Here is a 20,928-nt window from a genome sequence, read left to right on the forward strand (position 1 = left end):
TGACCTTTAGATTTGCAGTGATGACACCTAATCTTTTCAATGTTTTTAACCTTGACCTTAAAATTATTAGATTTAGAGGAGTTGAAAATTTTAGCAGATATAATAGACTTATCATGTTGCTTAGGTTTAGAAGCATTATCAGGATTGGTGTCCTTTTTTCCCTTTGCAGTTTGCACATAATTGACAGCTTCAGTCTCTTTGCTCTTTTCTTGTTTTTGTCGATTTTCTTCTTGGACACACTGAGCAATCAATTCATCCACTATCCAGGTCTTGTTTTGAGTGTTATAAGACACTTTTAGTTGACTGAATTTCTGTGGTAATGCTTGTAGAATCATGAACACCAATTGCTTTTCACCAATGTTGACATCCATTGAATTAAGTTTCTTAGCTGCATCTGTCATCTTCATAATGTGGTTGCGGATTGAACCTCCACCCTCAAATTTGTAAGATGTCAAAAGGAACATGTGCTTAGCGATTTCAGCCTTTCCAGATTCTTTAAATTTTTTCTCCACAACATTTAGATAATCATTTGCTAGTTCACACTTCTTGATTCCTCCTCGCACCATGTCTGTCATGCCACTTTCAAGAATGGATAGGGCCACTTTATTAGCCCTAGTCCATTTTCAAACTCAGCCTTCTCATTCTTTGTGCTTTTATCGGTCAATGCTACAGGCTTTGGCATGTCAAGCGCAATATCAAACTCATTTAGTGTCAAAAGCAACTCAATTTCTCTTCTCCACTTTTTGTAATTGCTCACTAGTGAGTATTGGTACTGCACCCAAACTGATTGACTTTAATGAAACTGCAGAAAAACAACAATGAAATCAAAACTTTAGTGATTCCTGATTTCGGTCTTTCTCACCACAATTTGAGTGCATTGAATCAACTTAATCATATATATAGCCTTTCATATTGAAGACATATATAGAATAAACGATTCAAGATCACTAAAGTCAATCGCATAAAATCTGCAGAACTTCTTTAGGTTTGATGCTGCAGAACTTGGTTAACGCAAAATACAATATGCAATGATAGAACACACCAATCCAAAATTCAAAGCTTCTATGTTGATTATAGCTGCGGAAACATTATTACAACTACAAAATAGATTAAGCTTGAAAAAGGAATTGAACCAACAGATAACCTTAGTTATTCAATCATATTATCCTAATATTGCCATCAATGTCGAGTAAAATCAGTTTTTACATGGAATAAAAACATATATTTTCTAGATCAAACTTTGAATCGAAACCAAAATTAAGAGGTAAAGATCGCAAGGAGAACTTCTCAACTAACAAACAACAAACTCAAAAACCCAAAACATAATGGTCAAATTTTTAAAAGAACCTTTTGAGAGTTATAACGGCTCTTTAACGAAACAGCACCGTTTATTGATAGGTTTTTTTTTTTTTTTTTTTTAAAACTTAAGTTTCGATTCCAGTTTCTTATCTTTTCTAGCAAACTAAAGGATTTTATGAATCGAATTCAATGATTAGAACCTAGGACTCTGATACCACATGTAAGAATAACATTACAAGGATAAAGATTCAATCAATTGAGTCACAATTCTCAAAAGATCAAGATAAGAAAATTGTAAATTTGTAAGCATGAAACTGACCTGCAGAACTTGCTCCAGATGATGATGCCATTGCAGCAAGATAAACTCGAAACCTTTTACCCTCTAACAAGGCACAATGGCTCTCTCAATCAATAGGACTTGAGATCTCAATGAACCGCATTCCTGTAAGGGCAGTGGCTCAAGTCTTATATAGTACTCCCTTAACCATTCCCTATCAAAATAGGTTTAGGATTTAGACTTAACTACTAATACCGAAACACCAGTCCGAAACTAATTCTGGTGCTGAGTTCCAATCCCACAAGGTTTATGCAGAACCTCAATGTACTTTTCCTGTAGAAATACTAATACATAATAGCTTAAAGATTAGGACTTTTCTATATCAATCTTAAACACCATAGTCAGTTCCATATTCATACTCATAATCTTACAGTTTCTGGTAGTCCACATGCAAAACGGCAGCCAAAAATTTCTCCAGTTTCACTTATAGCACTTACTCAACTTGGATTCTTATTACAAAAAGATGTAGATCTTGATGGAAAAGCAATAAAAGTGGGAGATGTTTGTGTTGGTGAGATTAATCCCTTGGAAATGGCAATGAAGCAGTCAGTACTGGACACAGGGAGGGCTGAAGCTGCACAGGCAACAGTGGAACAAGTGAAGGGGATGGAATTGATACAAATATTGCAATAATGAAGGTTAATATTCAACTTCACTTGTTAAATTGGGTTTTCCGCGCCAATATAACTCTTACCATTCTTACAAATTAGTGAAGTTGACAAAAGTGCATAGAAACATCTGAAAATTCCTTTTAAGAATGAATCAATTTGCAGTGCTTTTAGTTAGTGACATGGATAGCTTTTGCTTTGTTCTTCATTGCTGAGGAAAAAGAGAGCCGTTTCTCCCTTCCTATATTTAGAAAGTAAAATATACTTGTGATGAGTGCCAAATGAAATTTTTGGAGTGCCAATAATAGTTATCCTTAAAAATTCGTTTAAGATTAATAAGGAATTTTAAAATGACAGAAATTGAAATGATGAGATTTTATTTTCTAGAATTTGTGAATTTTATTGTTTGGTAGACCTAAAAGTACAATTGAATTGAATATGAAATTTGTTATTTTTAAACTCTCAATCATATAAATTGGGAAATGACATCTATTTACATGGAATTTAAACTTGGGAATTGGAGGTCTCAAATTCCAAGTTTTTTCTCCACGTGGAATTTCTAAATTTCTATGTTTATGAATCTAAACAAGGGAATTAGTGTATGTCAATTTATAAATTCTGATTTCACCCAAAATCCAAGTTTATTTCCTTGATCCAAACATAGTGTCAGATTAAAACTCAAATTTTAGGTTCTAAATCTACCCCAACTTGTTGCAACATTTGGGGCAAGTATGAATTTTAACCCAAAACTCATTTTTGACAAATTTAAGCTAGAATTCCCCTGGGTTTGTGGGTTGGTAGATCATATATGTGTATTTTTTTTAGTTTTATATTTATAACAGTCCAAATTAAAAAAAAAATTGAAAAAAAAAATTATTTCATGCGTTTCATATTCTTTCATAATGTTCCTTGAGTTTAGATTCAAATGTTCATAAAATTAATTAGGATAGACTACATAATTTTTTATTTTTTTGAAGTTACTTTAAGAAAAACATTATCGTAAATTTATTCTTTAATAATATCAGGCTAAAAGTTTAAGTAAGAAGAGTTGGAGTAGAAAAATTGTTTATGGGTTAAAATCTAAATTTTTAACCCTAAAAATTATCCTAAATTTATTCTTTAATAATTTCGGGTTAAAAGTTTAACAAAAAAAGATTGAAGTATAAAACATTATTTTTTTGGGAGCATTTTTGCTGACCACGATATCTAAGGTGTATGTTTACTATACATTTAATCATTTACCATGTGTTTTTTTACCTAAGTCTAATTAACTCTTACATTAATATTACTTTTAGAATTTTGAAAAAATTTAACTAAGGTTAAGCTAAATGACAACGAATAAGTGTATCAGAATATATAGTGAGCATACAATATAGATTAGAGTGGTAAGCCGAAAACTTTTATTTTTTATTTTTAAAAGGACAGATCCCCTCCGATTTGGTAAATGCGTAACTGGCAACACACGCAGGCGCAGCACGTGTAATTTCGTAGTTTTCGTCTCTCGTTTGGGTTTGTTGCTGAAAACCCTAAACAGAGAGAAGAAGAAGAAGAAGAAGAGAGATGGATTTGGACCAGTGGATCTCAAACGTGAAGGAAGGACAGCATCTTCTGGAGGACGAGCTTCAACTCCTATGCGAATACGTCCGTATCTCTATCTCTTTCTTTCCTTTATCTACATTTCTACATCTAGGGTTTTTACACATATCTGAGCCTGTTGGTCGCTGTTAAATTCAAATTGGTTTTTGTAATCGCTTTGTCTAATACGTTTGATTTCTCGATCAATTTGGGAATCCGATTTCTATATTGTTTCCTTAAAAATTTGACCATTGAATGTAGCTTGTTCACTCAATTTTTGTTCACAAACGATCTTTGACTAACCGGTGATTGAGCTTGAGTAGCTAATAGACTGATGGGCTTCAAGACTCAATACATACCCCTTTGATTAAAAGTAGAAAGAAAGCATCTTTCTTTCTCTTTCTTTTTTCTGGTTCCCCCCCTACTCACTGCCTGCATATGTTTAGGGTTGCTCTTGTTTGTCACAGAGAGTATGTTACAGTTCATTACACAATGTTTAACGTTATCAACACTCTTGATCATGCTCACCATAGTTTACTCAATCTTTTTTTCATTACACGTCAATTACTTGATTGGCAAAAAGAACTGCTTTTGGCTACCGAATCCAAAACCTGAAATACCTGGTTTGGAAGTCTAGTGTTACTTGTGATATGCACTCAGTAGATATAGTTGGTTTTTCAAAATTTTGTACGGGACTGTCTGATACATAAATATGTGCAGCGGTTGGAGAGCGTATTACTTTTGCCTGCACCCAGCAAAACCGTGAAGTTTCATTTGAGCCTGTCAATTCTGACTTCCCTCTCACGTCATGCTAGTCTCACCATATAACAGTGGGTCCCACACAATTGTCCTGAGAGGGAGGTAACTTATGACGGGCTCATACAATAATATTGGCACGTACATGTTAAGCTAGTTATGGAAAATGGTTAGCGCAGCATTATTCTTCAAAGTGCCATGTAGAAACATTCCTGTGGCTGTGTAGGTTATTTACTTTGCTCTTTTCTAATTGTCCCATGAGTAGTAGTTTCAGGTTTTCCTTACCTAGAGGAGTTTTGTAATTTTTGTTGCCCTTGTTTGTCATTGTAACTATCACAGGTAAAAGAGATTCTTATTGAGGAGTCCAATGTGCAACCTGTAAACAGTCCGGTCACTGTTTGTGGCGATATTCATGGCCAATTCCATGACCTAATGAAGCTTTTCCAGACTGGAGGCCATGTACCAGAGACAAATTACATATTTATGGTATGATTTGTATTTTTTTGTTATTAAATTTGATAAAATCTCTGCACGTCATCATAAAAATATTGTTTGGTTGTCTTCTGGTGGTGTTTAATATTCCTAGCTTGTTTGCAGGGCGATTTTGTTGATCGAGGATACAATAGCCTTGAAGTTTTCACTATCCTTTTGCTTCTTAAGGCTAGGTACAAATATTTTAGACTTTTGTTTGGAAGAATGTGTTGTAATAATGAGGTCTTTACTTTTCAAATTAGTATTTGCAGTCATGCACACTACTTACCGTTTTGGTACTTGTCATCATATCATTATGCCTTTGATGTGTATTGCAGCCCTATGATGTGCCATGTATGGTTTAGTTATCATTTGGGTCAGTACTAAGTGGATAATTTCAGTAATAAGAAAGAGTCTTGGAAGCTATCACTTACGGGATTATGTTTTATAAATTGAACCGGTAGAACGAATACAATTTGGAGTTTACAGTTGGGTGCCTTGCACCAAGGTACCCACTCTGAAATGTTGGTCTGTTTGGTTATGAAAGGCTAAATTGTTGTATGCATTCTACCTTTTTAATTCTCTCTCTTTTCTTTTCTTTCTAATCTCTCCTTTCTCTCCTCTCTCCTCTCTTCTCTCTTCTCTCTCTCTCGGGTTATCATCTTGCTTTTTTGGTGGGAGGAAGAAGGGTATAGGTCTGAGAAGATGTGCGGTGATGGCTGTTTTTTGGGTAATTTGGGGGGAGAAGAATAGAAGGATATTTGACAATGTGTGGGTAATGATGTGGATTAGTTCGGGGAGAGGGTTTGCTTCTAAACATTTGTATGGGTTTTGATCTCTTAAGAGTTTAGGGATGGCTTTTCTTTTGCGTTACTTTTTTTTTTTTTTGTTTTTTAAATCGGAATGCAGCTCTTTATTAATGGTTCCTGTTTCTTTGCTTATGTTTTTAGGTTCGTGGTCCATTTCTTTCTAGATCTTTGTCTTCTTAAGAGTTTTGGAAGCGTTCTTTTTACTGCTGTTTTGTTCTTATAAAAATTAGACAGCTTTAGGGCTCGTTTGGATGTGCTTTTAAAAGGACTGAAAGTGCTTTTAGAGAAAATATTTTTGGGTTCCAAAAGCACTTAAAGTGCTTTTTGCAAGAAGCACCAATTATGTGCTTTTCTAGGAAAAACACTTCCAGGATTTACTTGCATTTTTACTAAGGATTGGTTCTAAAACATTTTCACCAAAAGCGCTTTCAATCATTTTAAAAGCACATCCAAACGAGCTCTTAATAATTATCTACATCAGGAGATGATGAATGGAATACGAGATTGCTTTAATTTTCAACTTCTCTTCGTCGACAATCTCAATTTTTATGAGATGTTTATGTTTTTCTTCTCGTAGCTAATGTAGTCTTCTTTTACTTGTGGCTATAGATATCCGGCTAATATTACCCTTTTGCGTGGTAATCATGAAAGCAGGCAACTTACCCAGGTATGATATTATATAGATTGTATAGTGTTTTGGAAGAGACAATTATTAACGACACCCTCTAGTGTTTTGTTGAATACCAAAATTGGGAGCAAGGGTTTCAATGCTGTTTTTATTTGTTTGCATTTTGTTCTTTTGAATATTATTGTGTTAAAGCTATTGGTGGCTGGAATGAAATTACAGTTCAGTGTATTCAGAGGTACTTTAGAGCACTTTTTGTGCCGACCATACTCAAATATTGCAATGTAATAGACTTGTTGGTTTGGCATGTAATGGTGGCTTAATATAATGGAGTCGATTGCAAGAGTTGTGTGCTAAAGGTTGAGTTGATAAATGAATTGCATGAATCTGAGTAAGAAATCCCAGATATTAGTGTTTCCATTTTTGTTATTCCCAGAATATATAGGAGGTCCAGGTGCATATGTATAATTTAGATCCTAATGTTCAGTAGAGGGACCTGATTAGGAGGTTACTGCCTTAGCAGCATTTATTTAACTGTCTGTGCATGGAGTTTTGTTGCTGGCATTGTCGGTTGAATCCTTATCAATTAAAGTTTTTCTCTGCTAGGTATATGGCTTTTATGACGAATGCCAGAGGAAGTATGGAAATGCTAATGCCTGGCGGTATTGTACAGATGTTTTTGACTATCTGACACTATCGGCAATTATAGATGGAACTGTAACCTTCTCTCCCTCTCCCCCTCCTCTTGTCTATGTATATATATGTATGTGTTAGTATGCATATATCTCTTATCTGTCTCTGTGCATATTACTATTTGTGACTTTGATTGCGTACTTTTTGATAGTAAATATGTTTATGTGGTTTGTCTTCCCAGGTGTTATGTGTCCATGGTGGACTTTCTCCTGACATCCGAACAATTGATCAGGTAATTTTTTTTGTTCATATCATATATATAAGCATTTATGTTTTTCATGCGTGAACTACATGTCTATGACCTTGCTTTCAAAGAAGTTCTGTTTATTTTTGGTTTTCCATTTGCATGAATCATCATCATCATCATCACCGTACATACCTTTTTGTTTAACAGATACGGGTCATTGAGCGAAATTGTGAAATTCCACATGAGGGGCCATTTTGTGATCTCATGTGGAGCGATCCTGAAGATATTGAAACATGGGCAGTAAGTCCACGTGGAGCAGGTTGGCTGTTTGGATCCAGAGTCACTTCTGAGGTATTAAGATCTTACTAATTAAGTAGGATTCTCCCTGCTTGCTCTCTCTCTCTCTCTCTCTCGCACACACACACGCGCATGCGCACGCACATCACACACATGCTAAAGCTTAAGAATTTTGTTTTCTGCAGTTCAACCACATAAATAATCTAGATCTGGTTTGTCGAGCACACCAACTTGTTCAAGAAGGTCTTAAGTACATGTTTCAAGATAAAGGCCTTGTAACTGTGAGATTCCAAACCTCTTTTGTTGATTTTTTTTTTCGTAATATTGTAGAAGTTTTATTGAATAGTTAGGTTATTGAATTTTGCAGGTCTGGTCTGCACCAAATTACTGTTATCGCTGTGGGAATGTGGCTTCTATCTTGAGTTTTAATGACAATATGGTAAAGATTACTGGCTTGCCTACGGCCTTTTTCTTAATGGAAACTTTTAGATTCAGACTTTTATGATATGTGTACTTAGGGTATCTTTCTGTCACCTTCACAGCTTCATATATGCATCGCATAATTAAATTGATTGTTTCTAGTGTCTGAAACACTTGGTTCTTAGAGACTTTCCAACATCCAAGAGCTGACATTTGCCATTTTCTAGAATCTCTCAACATTTAGACTTTGAACGTATAAACTTTTGAAGTAGCTATACTTGGCCCGGGATATCAATGCCTACTTTGGCGAGGTTATAAACTCACAGTCAAACATATTTATAAGATATGTCCAAGTTCTAAAAGTAAAAATAAAAAGTCCATATTCATGTTGTCCTGGCATGAAAATAACTCTAAGCCATGCACCATGCTGCTTTTTGTTTTGGTGATGGAGAGGAGTGAAGATTAGTTTTTAATATCCAATATTCAGCTAGAAACTAAGGGCATGTTAGTTTTGAGGGCCTACTTTTTAGACATTTATTGCATATTGTATTAGTTGTGCTATATGGCTCTCTTCATTTTGGTCTCAAAGTTTTTCGCTTTTTGATTATTTGTAATATTTGTTGGAAAGTGCAATCAGTAAGTTACTGGGGATGGGCATTGGGCCAAAAAATGGTCTATAACCCACCAACTAAAGGACAAATAATGGTCCATAACCCATTAAAACCCATTTACCAACATAATGGGTCTGTCCATGTCTAATTCCTGCTGCGTGCACCTGAAAATAACGGTTTTTAGTTTTTATTTTTTTTATTTTTTTACATCAAGTAGAATTTATGGCTGGACATGAATTTAAAACCATTGCGTTCACGATGGTTGGTGTTCTGTCGTTTGCAACAGGAGAGGGAGGTGAAGTTCTTCACTGAAACAGAGGAGAACAACCAGATGAGAGGACCGAGGACAGGAGTGCCTTATTTCTTATGATCGTTTGGAGTGATTACCTGCATCATTTGTATAATCATTTTAAGTCTTGGTATAGGTGTTGAGAGTACTGGAACAGAGAAGAATCTTGAGTACGTCGGTCAGTTGCTGTGGGGTGGATCTCCTTTCTGCTTGGCTGTAGGTTTTCCATCTGGTCCGTCTGGCAGCCACACTATTTTACGTTCATGGGTTGTGTATTACTTATTAGGTCGCTAATTGTTATTCAATTCTTAATCCGTGCCCGATACATTTCGTTATGTTTCTTGTCTGCCCTGTTTTGCAATTCATGTCTAATGTATTATGCAGAAATGTGCAAATTACAACTAGTTTTTTGTTGTGTAATATTTATGATGCCTATGTATGCCCCATTTCAATTCGCATCTTACATTTATTCTTGACGTGAATTTCTTCTGGAGGATGAAGTATTCTTTTAATAAATAATTCTCTAGCAGCTACATGTTACGAATACATTTTTGTTTCTAGGAATGGATACACATTTTAACCGTTATGCTTTGACGAATGAAAATTCACATTCGACAGTTTTGTTCACTTTTGAGCTCTGCTTTTGAAATGATATAAATAATCTGCCAAATTGAAAATATGTTCCTAAGAGGCGGTTGATAACTATTTTGTTTTTAATTTTTGGTAATTACTTTTAGGTCTGAAAAAAATTGAAAATGAAAGTTCAAAAAGTGAAATTTTAAGAAAGTAGTTTTTAGTTTTTTTTTTAATTTTTTATTAAAATTGAAATTTGTTATTAAATAGATTTTTAGTTAAAAAAAAAAAATAAAAACTGAAAAAAAAGGGGCTCTTTAGTGTGTAGTTGATTTTGGATTAGATTTTTTTTCGCATGAAAAGTAAGGGCCATCCAGCTTAATGTAAACTCAACGAGGACGTGAACCTCTACAATGAATAACATTTAATCATCAAATCAATTAATTGAGGAGGATATGAATTTAGGGCCCAGCTCTTTTTTTTTTTCTCCTTGTTTTGCAAATTCAACGTGTGCTGAAAAATCAAACTCAAGACAAATCAAAAGATCTTGCAAATTGCTATGCATTATTGCACACAACAACAACCACAATTGCAAATTCAATGTCTGCATTATTATACCTACATTTTTTTGTGAGTTTATGAGAATTTGTGAAATATTGGGCAGAAGTAGATAATAATTAGTTTACTAAAAAGGTGTGAAAAAAAAAAAATTTCTTAGTCGAGAAAAATATATATAAGAAAGATGGGAATGGGAATGAGAATGCATAAGCAGTGGCAGTGGCAGTGGCGCAGAGGAAACCTACTTCCGCTTGTCTACCTTCCAGTAGTCGTATTGTCGTCGTGTGGTGGTGGCGCCGGTTCCTCTCTAGGTTTCTCCGTCCGAGCGTCCACGTCATCAGAACCCACATCAAGAGTGAGGATGAGTGAGAGTAAGATGCAGCGGCCTCCGGTGGCGAAGAAGGTGGAGCATAAGATGGAGATGTTCGGCGACGTCAGAGTGGACAACTACTATTGGCTCCGCGACGACTCTCGCTCCGACCCCCAAGTCCTCTCTTACCTTCAACAAGAAAACGATTACACTCAATTCCTCATGTCTGGTATCAAATAAACTAGTATTGCACTGCTTGCCTTTCCCCCATCGCATCCAGCATTTTTCCTTCTTTATTCGATTATTTTCAATTTTTGATTTGATATTCAATTCATTCAGCAGCACACCTTTAAACTTAACTAGCAGATGCAATTTGTCGTTTCTTCTCTAATTGCTTGTTTCTCAACTATAACTACAATTCTCCATTTTAATTTAAAATTTAATTGGCTTACATTAGGAAATAAGAAATTCGAAGATCAACTCTACTCTGAGATTAGGGGAAGGATCAAGGAGGATGATATATCTGCACCTGAACGAAAAGGCCCCTACTATTACTATCAAAGGACTCTCAAAGGTATGGAGTACGTTCAGCATTGTCGCCGCTTTATACCCAAAACCAAAAGCAGCGAGGGTGATGCGGACCCCCCAGTATCTGTGTATGATACCATGCCCACCGGACCTGATGCTCCTCCGGAGCATGTAATCTTGGATGAGAATGTTATGGCTAAAAATCATGCCTATTATAGCATTGCTGCTTTTAAGGTATCTACCTACTCCAATAGTACAACAACATGACAGTGTGTTTATATGATGACGATCTCAATACAGTTTTTGGAGTGTTTTCATGTTCATTTCTTAATCCTTCTTCAGGTTAGCCCAAACAACAATTTGGTGGCATATGCAGAAGACACCAAAGGAAATGAAATCTATACAGTTTATGTCATTGATGCCGAGACAGGTGCTCCTGTGGGTCTGCCTCTTGTTGGTACAACATCCTATCTTGAATGGGCCGGCAACGAGGCATTAGTTTACATTACAATGGACGAGACCCTCCGCCCTGACAAGGTTTGATACTGCTGCTTTAAGCCCTCTGTTTCCTCATGTCATGCTATGTTTCACACACATTCTTCACTTGCTTTTTCAATTGTTCTGCAACATAATTGTGGGTAGATTTTTGAGGTGTCATTACTCAAGGACTGGCATGCCAGATAAAATATTTAGCCAATTTCTGAATTTTGAAATTTTTTCATGTTTCGGTGAAATTTAGAACTGAGCAACTTACCCCAGTTGTGTATATCCTATCTGGGAAGCTTGCCTGCTGTGTTTACCTGTTATAATTTACATTGATATTTTGTTTCAATATTGTCTCCTATGACCACATTCCCATGCTTTTCCATGAGAATTCATTTTATGACATTGTTTATCTTGATAAGTGCTGAATATAACGTTGGATGTATCCTCCTATATCTCTGTAGAATTCGATTCTGTTTTCTTGTTGGTTGTCTTACTGCAGATGCAGTGAGCCAAGAGGTCATACCTTGAACCCTGTCTGGCTCACAGCCTCACGGAGGAAAAATTAGTGCATACATTCTGTTCCATTGTTTATTTTTGTGAGTAAACTGCTTAGTCTGACATCTTGCTTTCTCTTTAATAGGCATGGTTACATAAGTTGGGGACAGAACAGTCAAGTGACTCCTGCCTCTATCATGAACAGGATGATATGTTTTCAATTGATCTTCACGCTTCTGAGAGCAAAAAGTTCTTGTTTGTTGCATCCGAAAGTAAAATTACAAGATTCAACTTTTACCTTGATCATTCAAAGCCTGAAGATGGGCTTATGGTTCTGACACCTCGCCTAGATGGCATTGATACATTTGTTAGCCATCGAGGAAATCATTTTTTTATAAAGAGGAGGAGTGACCAGTTTTTTAATTCTGAAGTAATTGCTTGTCCATTGGAAAATACATCTGAAACTACAGTTCTTCTTCCACACAGGGAAAGGTGATAACTAAATTTTTATATCCTTACTCCGCTTGCAGGACCTTAATAATGTTCATGAATGGATTGTCTTTTTTAATTTTTAAAATCATGCACGCACGTGATTTATGTTTTCTCAATATTACGTCTAATTTTCCCCGGTGAAATTAAGTATATAGATAATTAAAAAATTATATATCGACATGTGATTTGCAGTGCATTTTCCAGAAATGAAACTGGAAATTTTCCTTGAGCCATTCACTAGCTTTTTTTCTCACATATGCACTGTCTTAACTGTGAATAAGAGAGAACTGATAATGGAATGAGTTAGATGTGTTGTTCACTACTCCATGCCACCTGGTCCAATTGTTGTGTATGGATTTGCGTACTTTTCTATAACTTTTTCTCAGGGCCTGATATTTTTTTACCTTCACTATTCTTAGCAGGCATGTTTTCTTTGTTAGTTTAGGCATACTAATTTAGAAATTTCTTCAGTGTGAAAATTCAGGATATACATCTTTTTAGTGATCACCTTGTTGTATATGAGCGTGAAGAGGGTCTACCAAAAGTCACTATCTATCAACTTCCAGATGTTGGACAACCACTTAAAACCCTTCATGGTGGTCAAGCTGTTAAATTTTTGGATCCCACATACTCTGTGGATCCATCAGAATCAGAATTTTCTTCCAGCATCTTACGATTTTCTTATAGCTCCATGAAAACACCTCCCTCTGTGTACGATTATGATATGAAGACAGGTGTTTCTGTTTTGAAGAAGATTGAAACAGTAAGTTGTATTTATTATTACTTCAAATACTAAATTTTAGGAGCCTAACCCTTAGTATACTTGTCCTTTTAACTCTCTTGTCATGTACATGTTTATTGTTGCAATAGTAATGATTTAATTTTTACTTTTTTGAAAGTAAGCTTTGCGGTTATTCCATTTACTATCTCTACCTGGCCTTGGGTTCCTGTGTATGTGTATTTGTGATAGGTGGTGTTGTCATTTATGTTTCTCAGGTTTTGGGAGGTTTTGAAGCATCAGATTATGTTACAGAAAGGAAATGGGCTAGTGCTCTAGATGGTACTCAGATTCCAATATCAATTGTTTATAGGAAGGATATTGTAAAACTTGATGGATATGATCCATTGCTACTCTACGGCTATGGCTCTTATGAGGTAACAGAAGAATTCGTATGATTACACTGAAAAGCTTATTTCTTGTAGAAAATTTTGTGAGATGCTTTGAATTGGACAATTAGAAGGTACAGCACTGAAATCTGAAGCCCTTAAAAATATATGACCAGATCCATTTTTAAACATGTAGCCATCACAAAAGAAACTTTTGTGCTTTTGATACGTTACTGCTCTGTGGATATTCCTTTTCCAATATCTGAATCAATTGACATCTTAAGAAAGTTTTCTTGTTATTACCTTATAGGTTGTCTGTTTAATGCATTATGTATCATCCAGTTGGATTAGTAATTAAAATATAGAATTTTGTTTCTGGCCTATGATGGCTAATTCTAATCACAATTTGGTAAAATTGTTCAAGTATGTTGGACATAGTCAGTGGCCCTCACAATTGAAAATACTGTAGGAGGCAATATCCTTTTAGCCATTTGGAAGAGGGCTTATTTTGTTCGTTGCTTGTTTTCATTTCTCTCTCAGTGACTCAAGAGTTTTATTATGTCAATAGATCTGTATAGATGCCAGCTTTAAAGCTTCAAGGCTGTCTTTGCTGGATAGGGGTTTTATATATGCTATAGCTCATATTCGTGGGGGTGGTGAAATGGGGAGGCAGTGGTACGAGAATGGAAAGTTGCTGAAGAAGAAAAATACGTTTACAGATTTTATTGCTTGTGCTGAGTATTTGATAGAAAAGAAATATTGCTCCAAAGAAAGATTATGCATTGATGGAAGGAGTGCAGGGGGATTGCTTATTGGTGCTGTTCTTAATATGAGGCCTGATTTGTTCAAGGCTGCTGTTGCTGGAGTGCCTTTTGTTGATGTTCTGACTACAATGCTTGACCCAACTATCCCCCTTACAACTTCAGAGTGGGAGGTATTTTCATTTCCTCATCAGATCCTGACCCTGAAAGTTTTAACAGGATGAATCAAATGCATGTGATAAACATCTAGTTTTATTGATATCATTCTAGACATCGGCAATTTAATCATCCCATCTTGGGTATTTACTATTTTTCACTGTGGTGGATAATAATTTAATCATCACATAATTTTTTTTTGGTCTGAATATTCACATCATTCTAGACATCTTGCAAAACCGAGTGTAGTGGCATTCTAGGATTCATGTAGTGAGATAAGCCTGGGTTGTTGTATTCTAGACATCTCTAAAAAAAAATTCCAACACCAGTTTACTGATATTGCCATTTTCTTTTTTCCACTGTATAAGTTCTGGGGTTCTTTGCTTGAAATTTCTTTGTACATTTGTTGGTTTTACAGATCTACCTAGTTATATCCGTTTTCCCTGTCTTTACGATCTTAATTGACTTTTGGCGACTGCAGTCAGGTTGCTGCTATATTCTCCCAAGGTGTAGGTTTAGACACCAACTACATTCACTGGTATAATTTTATTTTTGCAGGAATGGGGTGACCCACGTAAAGAGGAGTTCTACTTTTACATGAAGTCATATTCCCCTGTTGACAACGTGAGATGACAATATAACCTATGCTGTACTACTTTAATCAGTATATTTATAACAGTTAAGCTAGAATAACCATAAGTTGGCATCATTAAAGTCATCACTTCTTTCCTACCCATCCAAACAACAAAAATGAATAGGCAACTTAAATCATGTATTTTCTCTAAAATCCCAAACGCATTACTAGGTCATGAATTGTAGTACATTCCAAAACATTTTGTTTACTCTAATAATCTATATTTGGCATTATTTTATACAGGTTAAGGCTCAAAATTATCCGAACATTCTTGTTACTGCTGGTCTAAATGGTAGGCATAATATCATAACACTTTTGCTTCCGCAATTTCAATATCTTCATTATCAGTTTAAATAATAGGAAGGATACAAATTGTACTTTCATATCCAATAGATGTATTCTTCGCCTAATGTCATATCTGACGTATTATTTCTCCAATTGAAACACTGGTTTTTTGCAACAGATCCACGGGTTATGTACTCAGAACCTGCTAAATTTGTGGCAAATCTAAGGGATAAGAAGACTGATAAAAACATCATTATGTTTAAATGTGAACTTGGTGCTGGGCATTTTTCAAAGTCAGGGAGGTAATATTGTTTCTGTTATTACGCGTAAAGCTATTCACTTGTGCTGGAATTTTTAAGTTTTTATTTATTTATTTATTTAAAACCTCACCTCACCCCAAGAATTGAAGAATATCATCTATGAAAATAACCTCTTTAAAAAATAAAACGGTGAGGGATTAGTAATAGCGGTTTATGTAAAGTGAGACTCCTTCAAGGCTATTGTAAAGAGAAACTCCCAAATATTTCTAGGAGTAACAAGAGCTAGAACATGACAACCCTTCTACCCAATCTTGAACTAAGTTCAGATACCTTCTCACACGTGTTCATGGTTTGTATAGTCAAACTCTTATTATTATCTACGTTCTTCTTAAGGTTCTCTGTTGCCAACTAATCAACCATTCCATGTCTATGTAGCTTAAGCTTTTAAACTTATATTGGATTCGACTAATTTGTATAAACCTTTAGGTCTCTACCCTTTTACTTGTGTGCATTGCTTTGCCGTGTGGGGTGTAAATGTTTCTGAACATTTCGAAAGATTCATGTTTTTCCCAAGGAAATTGTTTCTGAAACAGAGTCTGAGTCTGTTTTTCACCGTAAATAGAGTTTTATTTTACGTTTGTTTTACTTATATAGATAGACAGAAAAACTTTATTGCCTTTGAGATATAGTTGAAGTCTGAAATATTTCCACATACTATCTGTAATGAAGTAATAATTCTTGTTTGGCGCAGGTTTGAGAAGCTTCAAGAAGATGCCTTCATATATACCTTCATAATGAAGACTCTAGATATGGTTCCTGCCGGAGGGTCCGGGGGGAATTAAGTATACTGCTTCAGGTAGGATGTGGTGTGACTCCGCTGTGTTACCTAGTATATCATTCACATAAAAAACGATATCAGCAACACCTTTTCTTTTTCCTGGGTTTGTAATATCAACAACGCCCAACAAGACGAGCAAACCACTTTCAAAATGTTGAGAGGCTTTTTCTTTGTTTTTGTTTTTATTATGTTTTATTATTATAGAGTAAGACTTGCCCCTGAAAAATACAAATGAATAGGTTTTCTTGTTTAGCATGAAAAGAAAACACAAGAGCGGCCTTAAATAGAAGAAAATGAGTGTTTGGGCGCTTGCTTGCCACCTTTGAAGGCAGGTGGGTTGGTCGGCCTCAGTCCATTCAAATTTGTGAATATGTTGGTGCAACTTAATTAGAGGAAAACCATAACAAAACGAGACTAGTGTTGATTTCAAATTTGCAGTAGAAAGAACCTAGTAAGGAATAAGGAGATTCTCTGACGTAAGTGTTTCTATTCGAGTTGGCTTTTTTGTGTTTCTTTTCTTGCATGTTGTTTATTTTTGGTTTGGTTTGCTTGGGGTAGTTGAGTGTTTTTATCTTTAAATCGGCATTGGAGATGGATGGATGGATGGGATGTCAACATCGTTTTGCGTAAATCCTGATTGCGACATAACAAACAAAACAAAACAAAATGAGAAGTGTTATTGGCATTTTAAAAATCTTATTCTACACTTCTCACAAATATTTTTTTTTTTCCTAATATAGAAAATTTTGAGTGTAAATAAGATTTTTGGAGTACTAATAACAATTTCCAACAAAATAAATCCTTGTCTCCATCCTCGCAACAGAATCAAGCTGATAACCACAGTTGATTACGTCTTCTCCTCCACTGCCACCCGCTAGTTTCGTCAGTTTCGATCGCACTCTCGCACGGACTACCCTCCCACACCACACCACACAACTTGGATTCTTTCTCTTCCTTTTTTCATCCCATTTCCTTCCCTCCTCTCACATTCTTTATTTTGTCTTTCTCTTTCTATGTAAAATTTATCTAATATATTGACGTGACTTAATCTTCACAGTTTAAATATAAGAGGAAGGAAAGAGAGGGAAAAAAGAGGGAAGATAATCCTACTCCATCTCTTGTTCCTTCTCCTCTCTCTCTTATATTTGAGTTTACTATTTAGATTTTAGGTACAAAAACCAAACACCGCCAGCCACTATAATCAATCAAATCGATGCCATCCAAGACACCAACACCGTCGTTGGAGAGCAGCCACGGCGGCACCTACTTCCAAAGCCTCTTGAACTCGACCCGCCCCTTCCTCAGGGGTGAGCTGGAGTCCGTTGACAAAAATCTGCCTTCTCTGGTGGCCGTGCTGCGCTCAGTTGGAGCTGGCGAGTGCTGGCACAAGCACGGCACCTTTCTCGAACACCTCGTTGACATCTACCGCATTCTCAAGATATGGAAGGCCCCTGACTCTGTCTGCCTCTGCTCTGCGGCCTGTTTCACTCCTCTTATTCCAATTCCTATCCTATGTCAACCTTGCCATCTTTGATCCTTCCACAGGCCGCGAAGCCGTTCGTGCCCATGTCGGGGAGGCTGCGGAACGCTTGATTCACTTGTTCTGCATTGTCCCCAGACAGCCTCTCATCCACGACGACCTTTTGTTCCACTTCACCGACGCGGAGCTCGTGGAGCATCTCAAACAATCAGAGATGTCGCTGCAGCAGCTGCAGAGCCAATCGGAAGCCGCAAGCCCGAATTGTAGTTGGAGGAACAAGTTGCAGAGTCTTGTTCCTGCAAATGGGGTTACAGTAAAGCACATAAAGACCGGGGAAGATGTGTTGGTATCGAGGAGGGTGGTTGCAGTGTTTGTCCTGATGACCATGGCAGATTTCAGTGATCAACTCTTTGGTTTCCAGGACGAGCTCTTTGATAACAAAGATGGCCGCCTCGAGTTTAGGGGCAACAACTATGGAGCTCTGTGGCCCCGCGATGGCATGCCAGGACTTTGGATGAATTCCATATCAAGGATGGCTGCAATATACAATTTGATAGTGAGAGAGGAGGAGATGTTTATCCAAGAGAAGAAAACTACTAGTACTGCTACTGCTACTGCTGGAAGTGGAGGGGGTGAGAATGCCGGGGCGGACAAATGTAGAGATGAAGACATCGAGCAGGTGGTGCCACCAGTGTTTGACAAATGCACAAGGGTTCTGGATGCGGAAGAGCATTTGGCTGCAAGGGAATTGAACTGGGAAGCTGTATGTGATGTGTCTCAAAAACAGGGAAAGAAAGGAGAGGACAGAGCTGAAGAGTTGCTGTTGAGGTGTGTTGAGAAGAACCCTTTCCTTGGGGAGCCGCATGTGGTGTTGGGTCAGGTTTATTTGACAGAAGCAAGGTTTGAGGAGGCGGAGAGGGAGGCACAGAGAGGGCTAACCCGGATGCTGGAATGGGGGAGTGCTTGGGACAAGAGGATAACTTGGGAAGGATGGATTGCTTGGGCAAGGGTGCTCCTCATGAAGGCAAAGGACAGAAGCTGGCCACAAACTTCCTGGGGCATCGTCAACTTGGGCCTTGTCAGGTAGGCCGAGGATCCATCGCCATCGCCAAGCTTAACCACGGCTTAACCACGGCATATCTACATTCAATAATTTTTTTTTTATTTTAATACATCGATATTTTTACACTAAGAGGAAGGAGAGTTCGGCTAAATCTATATTCAATAATTAAATAAAAGAATTCCCGCAGCCAGTTTTGGAACTCTTTGTCAGTAGGCGATTTCATGCAAATAGGGAGATTGAGGATCTTGCTCAACAAGGAAGATGGTAGTCCATATAATCAAGCCATTACTTCCAGTAAGGACTAAGGAATAAGGATTGCTTTATTACTACTGCACTTTAATTTTATGGTCTAATTCTCTAATGGTTACCCACTTCTTTGAATGTCTGTTGTATCATTTCACTCTAAAGCTAGCGCAATTAACGCAACCTGTCTAATCCAGCTCATGTTTCATCATTCACTTTTGAGATATATACATATATATATATATATATATAAAGGAACAAATTAAGTTAAAATTGAGGAACGATAGTTTGACAAATTTCTGCGAATGTTCAACCACTTTCTGACTAATATTACAAAATTACACACAAATGTACGTATATGACATGCTACTAAAAAACATTTGTCTCAGTACAAATTTTGGAAACGCATTTTCATGACCAAAAATGCTATTCTTGCTTTTATACTATATATGTTGTAAACCTTTCTAATAGAGATGAAATCTACATATGTTGGTGAATTCTACCTTTATTAGAGAGGTAGTACAAATATGATATGAAAATATGGTAAGTGTAGTATAAACAAGCATCACATATGGAACCGATCGGCAAATTTACACTAGTCTTCCTTCCAAATTAGGAAAAGTGAATAATCATGAGCAATCAACAGTTAAGCAAGCTCTAGGAGTTAATATAATTAGCTCAATCTGAACCATCCACTCATCCTCTTTTTTTTTTTTAATTATCACCATCATCATCATCAGTAGTCAGAACCCTTTTTATTTTTCTAATTGATTTTGATTAATGTTGATTATATTCAAGATTGTCATTTCATACTATTTAATTAAAAGAGATGCAATTGAGTGGTTAATTTCTTTCTCCAGTTTAGTTGGCAATAATAATTGAGACTTGATATTGAAAGATAACCTGATCGATCAACGCTAATCTTGTACTGCATTCGAGCTTAGACTTGGAAGCGTTACAAAAAAAATAAGGTTCTCTCGTCTAAAGTGTTTGGTTAACTCATGCTAGGTTTTTTGCCTCAATAATAATAATAATAATAATAATTCAAGGCACATACTACTCATGTTTAAAAAGAAAAATAAAGAAAATGTTATATTAGTATCGTGTTATTGAGTGAGTCTTAAAGATTTAAAAAAGAAAAGAAAAAGAGAACTTGTGTTGTAATTATTAGCTCGTGTGATTGGATTGGACTACATTAAGAAAACTCTTAAGTATTGTCCTTTGCCTTGAGAAGTGAGAAGTGATGTTCGAAGAGTCCACACCAATTAATTACAATTGGAATGGAAAGACAGGAGGAGAAATGATAAGGCCTTTTGTTTGGCACAAGAAAAGATTGTGCGAGAGACCTGTGGATGGCAACGATAACGAGCATTGCGCTACGAAATACAAGGGAAGGGAAGGGGAGGGGTTAACTTAATTCCCTAATTTTTATTTTATTTTTTAATATAGGGGTTAATTTGTAAAAGTGAAAAAAAAGCTGGTTGATTTGGTTGCGGAATTTGAATCTAGTGCGCTCCAACGTTCAAACTGGAGAAGGATCCTCGTGATCATCAAACGGTTACATTACATGTGAGGAAGCGAGATACAAGTTCCATTTATTCCCCGAGAGCCGACCTCACCTCTTTTCTTTTGTTTTGGTTACTATAAATAAGAGACGCAGACACTTGAGAGTTTCAGACATG

General features: G+C 36.4%; 2 protein-coding genes and 1 pseudogene across 2 annotated transcripts; all 3 read left to right on the top strand.

Annotated features, from left to right (window-relative positions):
• Positions 1-3,654: 3,654 nt before the first annotated feature.
• LOC137731732 (phytochrome-associated serine/threonine-protein phosphatase-like) lies at positions 3,655-9,517 on the top strand. The gene is made up of 10 exons (XM_068470926.1): positions 3,655-3,885; positions 4,915-5,061; positions 5,173-5,240; positions 6,465-6,522; positions 7,087-7,197; positions 7,355-7,405; positions 7,568-7,711; positions 7,843-7,938; positions 8,025-8,096; positions 8,975-9,517. The coding sequence occupies exons 1-10, from the start codon at positions 3,805-3,807 to the stop codon at positions 9,056-9,058; spliced, it is 912 nt and encodes a 303-aa protein (XP_068327027.1). The 5' UTR covers positions 3,655-3,804; the 3' UTR covers positions 9,059-9,517.
• Positions 9,518-10,093: 576 nt separating this feature from the next.
• On the top strand, positions 10,094-16,686 carry LOC137731554 (uncharacterized). The gene is made up of 11 exons (XM_068470685.1): positions 10,094-10,647; positions 10,876-11,180; positions 11,289-11,483; positions 12,073-12,419; positions 12,891-13,182; positions 13,416-13,574; positions 14,095-14,460; positions 15,002-15,067; positions 15,321-15,369; positions 15,541-15,664; positions 16,374-16,686. The coding sequence occupies exons 1-11, from the start codon at positions 10,293-10,295 to the stop codon at positions 16,462-16,464; spliced, it is 2,349 nt and encodes a 782-aa protein (XP_068326786.1). The 5' UTR covers positions 10,094-10,292; the 3' UTR covers positions 16,465-16,686.
• Positions 16,687-17,596: 910 nt separating this feature from the next.
• On the top strand, positions 17,597-19,037 carry LOC137730606 (uncharacterized; annotated as a pseudogene).
• The last annotated feature ends 1,891 nt before the right edge of the window (positions 19,038-20,928 follow it).

This window comes from Pyrus communis, chromosome 4 (genome assembly GCF_963583255.1).
Source record: "Pyrus communis chromosome 4, drPyrComm1.1, whole genome shotgun sequence".
Taxonomy (NCBI): Eukaryota; Viridiplantae; Streptophyta; class Magnoliopsida; order Rosales; family Rosaceae; genus Pyrus; species Pyrus communis.

Bases quoted from the DNA above. Each gene is read 5' to 3' on its own strand.
- LOC137731732 (XM_068470926.1), top strand. From the start codon at position 3,805: ATGGATTTGGACCAGTGGATCTCAAACGTGAAGGAAGGACAGCATCTT. The intron at 3,886-4,914 runs GTCCGTATCTCT...TAACTATCACAG, and splicing joins TTCAACTCCTATGCGAATAC to GTAAAAGAGATTCTTATTGA. The intron at 7,939-8,024 runs GTGAGATTCCAA...TGAATTTTGCAG, and splicing joins AAGATAAAGGCCTTGTAACT to GTCTGGTCTGCACCAAATTA.
- LOC137731554 (XM_068470685.1), top strand. From the start codon at position 10,293: ATGGGAATGGGAATGAGAATGCATAAGCAGTGGCAGTGGCAGTGGCGC. The intron at 13,183-13,415 runs GTAAGTTGTATT...TATGTTTCTCAG, and splicing joins TTTTGAAGAAGATTGAAACA to GTTTTGGGAGGTTTTGAAGC. The intron at 15,068-15,320 runs GTGAGATGACAA...TATTTTATACAG, and splicing joins CATATTCCCCTGTTGACAAC to GTTAAGGCTCAAAATTATCC.